General features: G+C 39.9%; 1 protein-coding gene across 1 annotated transcript; it reads right to left on the bottom strand.

The window, feature by feature from the left end:
- Positions 1-846: 846 nt before the first annotated feature.
- On the bottom strand, positions 847-6,350 carry obi1 (ORC ubiquitin ligase 1). Its single transcript, XM_073464765.1, has 6 exons — positions 6,169-6,350; positions 5,816-5,951; positions 4,071-4,162; positions 3,389-3,610; positions 2,767-2,855; positions 847-2,268 (listed from the first exon to the last, which is right to left on the bottom strand). The coding sequence occupies exons 1-6, from the start codon at positions 6,238-6,240 to the stop codon at positions 924-926; spliced, it is 1,956 nt and encodes a 651-aa protein (XP_073320866.1). The 5' UTR covers positions 6,241-6,350; the 3' UTR covers positions 847-923.
- Positions 6,351-7,621: the final 1,271 nt, after the last annotated feature.

The raw sequence follows: 7,621 nt of genomic DNA, 5'->3' as shown, positions 1-7,621 counted from the left end.
ACCCAATTAAATTTTCATGCAGCGATTAAGAGGTATGTGAAATATACATGATATCGTTAAATTTGCATAATAAATAAGGCGCTTTCTGCTGCGACGGGGTGTGTGTGTGTGTGAGGTCTGTAATGTGTCGTTATAGGCGACAACATGCTTTTATATCGGCGTGAACGGGCCGTGCTTTGTCGACTCTTAATGGCAGCAGATTAATTATTGTAGTGTTTGTCAAGGAAAAATGGCACAAATGAGGAATATGATAATGTAAAGTAATACTAGAATTTCAAAACATGTTAAATTCACCATTATATAGTAGTTTGATATATTGGTGGGCCCAATTATCAAGGCTGAGCTGCATCATGTCAGCAAAGCACTGCAAAGGAAAACAGAAAATGCAGAAAAACGCAAAATAAAACAAAGTTTCATACATTGTTTCTTGTCGCATTGACATTTTATTTCCTAACGCACCTTTACATTACAATACTTTATTCTAAATATCTTTTTTTTTTGTATAATAGGCATGTTCATCTGTCTTCAGTATTGTCATAAAAAGATTACCACGAGGCCTCTACTGACAAGACAAACGCATAAAGGGGCTGAAAGTATGTTTGAAATGTCTCAGCACCAAAAGCGATGCACTAAAATGTAGGATAAGGATAAGTTCACCCAATACTGAAAATTCAGTCATTATCTAGCCAATGGGTGAACTTATCCTTTAAAAGCATTTCATTGCCTCCAAGACCTACAAGTAGACTACAAAAAACCTACCAGACAAACTTTTTAGATTTTGTCTTAATCTATACAGTAGCAAAACAGACAAAATGACAATAACAGACAATAAGTTACACCCGAGCATCACATTTACAAATTTATTCTGAAGCAACATGGCTGTGAAGCCTGACCAAAACACATAGGTTCAGTTTTTAATACCTTCACATGAGCTTTGAAAGTTTGGTAGGACTGTTTGTGTTAAAGGGACTGTGAGACTTTCTCTTTGTTGGCTGGCTGATGTTCAGTGCGTGTCTGTCTCTTGTTGTGTTCATAGGTTTACCAATGCAGCTGGAGGAGGAGGAAGAGGAGGGGTTTACATCATCGTTGTCTTGGCTTGCTGGACTGAGAGAGCCAGAGGGACCGGCCTTATTTTCTTCCAGTGCATCAAACAGCAAATCAAAAGACAGTTCATCAGTCTGAGAGGGCTCTCGCTGACCTGCACAGCCAGGGACATGGGCATCGCTCTCCCTATCTGACCCCAGAGCAGCAAAACTATGCTCTTCGGGGCCGTCAAGAGCCTCTTTGTCATTCAAGGGGCCGTCTGTTTTGTCACGTGGCGGGTGGATCTTCTGGTCACCCTGGCTTGACAAGACATCAGGGCAGGTTTGTTGTTCTGGGACGAGGGTGTTGTCCAAGTCTGTGGGAGGGGAGGACACCAGGGAGAGCTGCGATCCCCGGCTACTGGAACTCTCTCCATCCAGCATCATGGAGTCCAACTCTGAGATTTTGTCCAGATAAGCTGCATCCATGGAGGCCTCACTGGACGTCTGGAAACCATCAGGCTTATGACCTGCAAGATTAGCCGAAGTGGCTCCTTTAATTGAGCTTTCTACACTTGGACATGGCTCATTGGATTCAGATCTCTGCCAACCACCCCAGAAGACAGACTTTGAGGGTTCCATGTCAGTATTTGGAGGCAGGCCTTTGGTGAACTTCTCAAGGCTGCTGAACTGGTTCTCCATGGTGCTGCTGCTGTTGTCCGGACTAGAAAAGTCATCAAAATCAAGCCTCCTCAGATAAGGCGCAGCTTTAAAAGCAACTTTCTTCTCACGGATTCCAGGACTTCTCAGAGTCAGGGACCGGAAGGCAGAGGACGGTGTGGCAGGCAGAAAGTCAGAGGAGGTGCTTTCCAAGTCCTCATTTTTCTGCTCCTCAGTCAGATTCTTATTCAAATCTTTGTGATCTGCAGACGGCATGAACATCAGACTGTGATTTCTAGAAAATGTTCGACATGCTGCCTCTGGATTGCTGCAGATTGAAGCCCGCTCGTTGTCACTCAAGCTTCTCATCATCATGTTGACCTTCTGTTGCTGTGTGAGAGCGTCTGACCCATCCTTTCCACACGCCTCCTCCATTTCAGCAGGTCTCTTCTCAGGCTTCCTGGCCTGAGACTCCAGGTCTTCAATGTACTGGTCACTGCGCTCCAGCGCCTTCTTCAAGTGGTCCACCTCACGCTCATACTGCTGGATTTTAGCTTCCAGTGCTGCCACTGTGTAACGACCGAACCTGGGGACAGATCATATTGTGTCTTTAAGCTGCTCAAGATTATTATGACAAAAGAAACACGAGCAAAATACACTATTTGTTGTGTCTTGTGCTTCATAAAGCAAATGTACTTCATGCAAGTTGGCTTATACAAGCAAGTAAAATAAAAAGTGATAAATACAAATGTTCTTTATGTTGTCTTTTAGAGTTTTATTAAAGTGGTCCGTTACTGTTGTTGATTTGACTGAGAAAGGGACAGCCAAATCATACAGGAAATACTTATCTTAGCAGCAAGTCACTGCCTCATACTACAGTCATTTTCACTGGAAAAACACTGAACTGAAACTGAATTATGTCATTGCTCCCAATGCCCTACAGTTCAGTACAGCTACCCATGACAGTGACTTACAAGGACATTTCAAACACTTCTACATTTTTTGTTACAACTTTCTGACTGAATGTGAGTCCAAGAAGGAATCAAAAGCATTTGTGTGTCATTAACACAAAAAAGACGCTTACTTCTGAGGAGATCTGCTCACCACCTCTGCTTTCAGTCTCATATTCTCTTGTACGAGGTCGACATTTTGAGAACGTAATGCCTTGTTTGCCTGAGGATAAACATTTGCAGTATGTTACGCATTATTCCAGAGGTAGCAAATAAAAACAGTATTTACAATCTGTTATACAGACAGAAGCATCAAGTAAGCTCATCTTTAAAACAACACTTCTATTGAAAGATGGTAATCATATAGGAAAATAAACAACACAGTGATGTTTATCCTATTCCTTAATATGAAGTGAAGAATTAGAATGACGACTACATGCCAATAACATTTTGTCTTTTTTTCAGTACATTAGAGCTAACTTATGTCGGCAGTTTCTTTACTTTGATACAATTAAAGTAAAACATTTTCATCATGGAAAAGCCTTTACTCTAACCTCCTTATAGAGGATGCTCAAAGTCGCATTTCTCCTTTTACCATCAATATACTGTAGTATTAAAATCATGTGATTTCTGGATATGAATCACCTGTCTTTATTATTTTGTGCAACAGTACTGGATGCTTTATGACCACTGTTTGTGTTATTGCCAAAGAAGTCAAAGATAAAATAATCAGAACACATATTATAGTCCGTATACCTCCTTCAGCTTGTCCATGTCCTGCTTTACTTCATCGCAAACATCTGTGGCAGCTCGCAGCTTGTTTGTCCACTCTTCCAGGACATACGGGTCAACTTTTTTGTCATCCGTTTGCAATGCATTAATGCTGCAGGGATCCAAAGCAGTCTTCAGCTGTGACTCCAGATTTTGATTTTTGGTTTTCAGCTCCTCATTTTCTCTGATGAGCCCATCAATCTCCTCCTGTTGGAGAGAAATACTGTGAAACTCAAACCAGGACAACAATACCCACATTACTGTGTCATTATGATACTTATAGGCTTAACACTGTGCTGTAAAGTTAGTGTAGCTGCTATTAAAATATTTGTTTTCCCTTTTTGGAAACCTGAAAATTCTACACCGTGTAATAACGTGAAACATTTATAATTATTAGGCTGAAGTTGATTCATAATTTACATTTTGCCTGCTCCAATGTAAATAATCCCAAAAGTAACGATAAACTACTCAACCAGATATTCTCTGACTGGCTTATTCAAGAAAATCTGTATCAAGGGATTGTGACTGCAGTTGAAACTTCTCTAATTTTGCTGACCGCATAGTTTTTATGGTGATAAATTCTTAGATACGTCTTTACAAATGCATCAACCTGCTTGTTATTGCTCTGAAAACACATGAAAAATAAAACTGCATGATGGACCCATACCTCGTACTCCCGTAAAAGCAGCTCCCCTCTGGTTTTTCTGAGACATTTCCTCATGGAAGGACTATCACTGTGATCACTCTCATTTGTGCCTCCTGTGAACACATGAATAAAGTAACGGGTCAACATACTTGACAACAAAACACATCTTGAAGTGATGTTCCAAAGTCACTCAGCTTTGATGGAGGTTAAATAATATATTAGTCAGATAACATTAGTGCTGCTACTCAAAAACATGTTTTTTTTAAAAAAACATTAACTGTGTTAAGTAGAGGTACTGCTTTTTATGTTGAGGGTACAGTTATCATGTACTGCCAAACCCATCTGTCCCTCTTTGATGTGAAAACCTTAAGTCCTGTCCTTGTAGCCTGTAATTAAGTTATTCACATTACTACACATTTTGGGAAATTTGGTTGTTGGCTATTTAACCCAGAGCTGGATGAGAGGCTTGATCATTTTCAATTTTATCTCAATTTGATGAAGAAATTAGTCCAGGACATGTTAAGACCACAAACAACCAGCTGGCCTGAGACTAAAATTTAAAAAATGTGCCTACCCACAGTGCCAAACAGGTTTTACTTTGCATATTGGTTACCAGCAAGATATCAATATAGTCAAGAGTCATTTTGGGTTCAATCAGATAAAGTGTGCAAAGACAATAGGGCTTTTGAGTAACTGTCTGCAGCCACTAGGTCCAGCTGATCAGAATTCAACTTGTATTCACAACCTGAGATCAAAAGGTATTTCATACTAGTTTTGACAGTGTGATACGGTTCAGGCTTCACAGAAGCCAAAACTGCAGTGATAAAAGCTCTGCTACCTATTTTGTTTCCAAAACTGCCACTGAACTTTAATATTCCAGTGGACAACTCAAAGTATCCAAGGTCGCAAACCATTAGCTGCTGTTGAGCTAAAAGTTTGCACATGAGTGCAGGCTGTCTTTTATCATTTTGCACCGTTATCCATAAATTATCAGAAAACAACAAGGAAGAAAGGGAACCATGGATTTGTGTAATCAAGAATATACTTAATAAGAGTCATCATGAAACATGTATGCAAGAACAAAAAAGGAAATCAATGTATGTAAGATAACTTGCATTTTAACATCACTTCTCCTGGGTTGAACCTGGCTGTCACTCCTCAATGTGTCTGGTTCAGTGGAACAGGAAAAACAGTTTTACTGGCTGAAGATAAGTTTTAATTTTAGCTTTTTATTTAACAAGAAATATTCCCATTGACATTCAAAATCTATTTTATATAGGAGTCCCAGCCAAAACAGCAACATAAAAAGTTTCAACAACTTAAAACAAACTATTTCTCCATGAAGGATGTGAGAACCATGGGCCAAATCGCTGTCAGATGGGTGAGAAGGAGCTACCAGAGGTCATCATTAGTGTTGCAATGGGCTATATGACAAAAAATATGTCCTGACAGACATGAAACTTGATATAAACTTGAAATATACATATTTTTAGAAACAATAACATGGTAGAGTTCGTGCATGGTACTATAACTGTCAATTTTCATACCATGGTATTACTTAAAACTGGTACATCACTGCAATCATACACACGATGCAAAAATTAAGCAGCTATGTATTGTTTAGGCGATAAAGCAAACATAAGCTTACAGCTGCTTTAACAACGTGGTTTATCTAGTCAATATGATGTCATGATGACTCAACTGATGCCTCACATCTCCTCTCTTGCTTCGTGTCTGTTTGCCCTAGCTTGCGAGGAGCTACTCACCGATGATTTCCCTGCAGGGGTTCTCTGCTGTGATGGGGACTCTGCAGGTGGGACACTGGCTAGCTTTCTTTAACCACATTTCCATGCAGGACGAACAGAACACGTGGTGGTTGGCACAAATGACCGGCTGCCTGACCTGCTTGGAAAAAAGAAACACGAGCAGATTGTTAGCTAGCATCGGCGATAAGGCACTTCAACGCCGGGAAACAGCATTTGAGTTAGTAACAGTAGCTAACTTATGCTGCGTTGAACTGCTAACCTAACAACTTCGGTCACTAGGCAGCGGGCTGTCTACCGTAAACACGATCTTTGTTTAACGGCTGACGGACGATTTGAAAACAGGATGGCGTTACCTTTCCGAGGCATATCTGACACGAAATCGGTAAAGTCAGAGAAAGGGTTGATGTCTGAAAGTTGAGAGCCATGCTTTGAAGGCTTACACAGCGCGCGCGCACACACACACAACAAGACACACTTTCCCCGAGGAGATACAAATTTCCCACCAGGACCCGCTCCGCCGCGCGCCCAGTCTCACAACTACGGAAAGCCAAGAGGTCTAAAAGGCTTAACATGCGCAAACATTTGACGCTGGCTAACCGTGTCACCGTTTATTCTTACTGTAACATATGGCAGAGGTGGAGTACGTTTACTTGAGTAAGTAGACATACTATACTTCAACAATTTTGAGGTACTTATACTCTACTTGAGTATTTCCATTTTATATTACTTTTGCTACTTTGTTTTTTACTTTTTAGTGAGGGTAACAACATTTAACCAACAGCTCTTAAGTTACAAGGCTACTTTACAGATGCAGACTTACACAAAATATAAAATCAACTGATAAATTAAGATGTATTAGATCTATTATATGTAAGAATCCCACATTTAAATTGCCAAAAATGACGAGACCTTTGTTATTTTGCTGGGTTTTGTACCCACATCATCCAGAATGTTTCCAACAATGTTCAAACCCAGAGAAATCCACATTTCCTAATAAAGCTAAGGTGTGTTTCATTTTGGTGCCAAGGCAAGGGAGCGAACCAGACTGAGCATAAAGGGGGTTAAACTTTTAAACACCGTAACCTGCTGTAATCTGTGGTAACCTTTTTTTTTTTTTTTTACAAATAATACATCAACAGAATGGCCAAACTCATATTAAAAGCTTTTAATGTGCGCTAGTTTAAGCAACGTTAACATTAGCTAGCTAGCGTTAGCTATGTTAACTGGCCACCACTTAAAGGGGCAGATGATTTGATGTGAATGCAGTGGTAGGTGGGAGATGGAGTGCCTGCTCAATGGCTGAATGTTATCAATAACATCTTTAAATTCAGGTCAACTCTCACTGAACTTAGTAACCAGAGACTCTGGTTCTCTCTCTTTTTTTTGTCTTTTTGTTTGAAGGGCAGACTTGATTTATCTGTTGTCTAAATTTTGCCCCATAAAGTTTACAAGTCCCATTTTCTAGTTTATTCAGCATTTCCACTTGATGTGACCTTCACTAACCCCGATTTTTACTCACATTTCCCAGATTGTATTTTAATGAACATTATTGGTCTGAACTGTCTGAAAGTCTGAAAGTTTTGCATCATGATATATCCATTTTCCAGCACACAGACCAACTACAGCATTTTCTAGAGCAAAAGTAAACTTATGGGTTTGCTGGGGAAAGACTGTTCCTATAAAGAAACCAGTTTAAAATTCTGTAAAGAAACCAGTCATCCAGGAGGATGCAGAAATTGGGGTGTGATTTGCATGTCACATATTGGGAAATTAATTTTAGAAATGAAACTGGAAAAGATGGCCTTG

Source organism: Pagrus major, chromosome 4 (assembly GCF_040436345.1).
Source record: "Pagrus major chromosome 4, Pma_NU_1.0".
Taxonomy (NCBI): Eukaryota; Metazoa; Chordata; class Actinopteri; order Spariformes; family Sparidae; genus Pagrus; species Pagrus major.
This window is presented reverse-complemented; position numbering and strand designations above follow the sequence as displayed.

Bases quoted from the DNA above. Each gene is read 5' to 3' on its own strand.
- obi1 (XM_073464765.1), bottom strand. From the start codon at position 6,240: ATGGCTCTCAACTTTCAGACATCAACCCTTTCTCTGACTTTACCGATT. The intron at 5,952-6,168 runs GTAACGCCATCC...TTTTCCAAGCAG, and splicing joins GTCAGATATGCCTCGGAAAG to GTCAGGCAGCCGGTCATTTG. The intron at 3,611-4,070 runs GTATGGGTCCAT...TCTCTCCAACAG, and splicing joins TGCTTTTACGGGAGTACGAG to GAGGAGATTGATGGGCTCAT.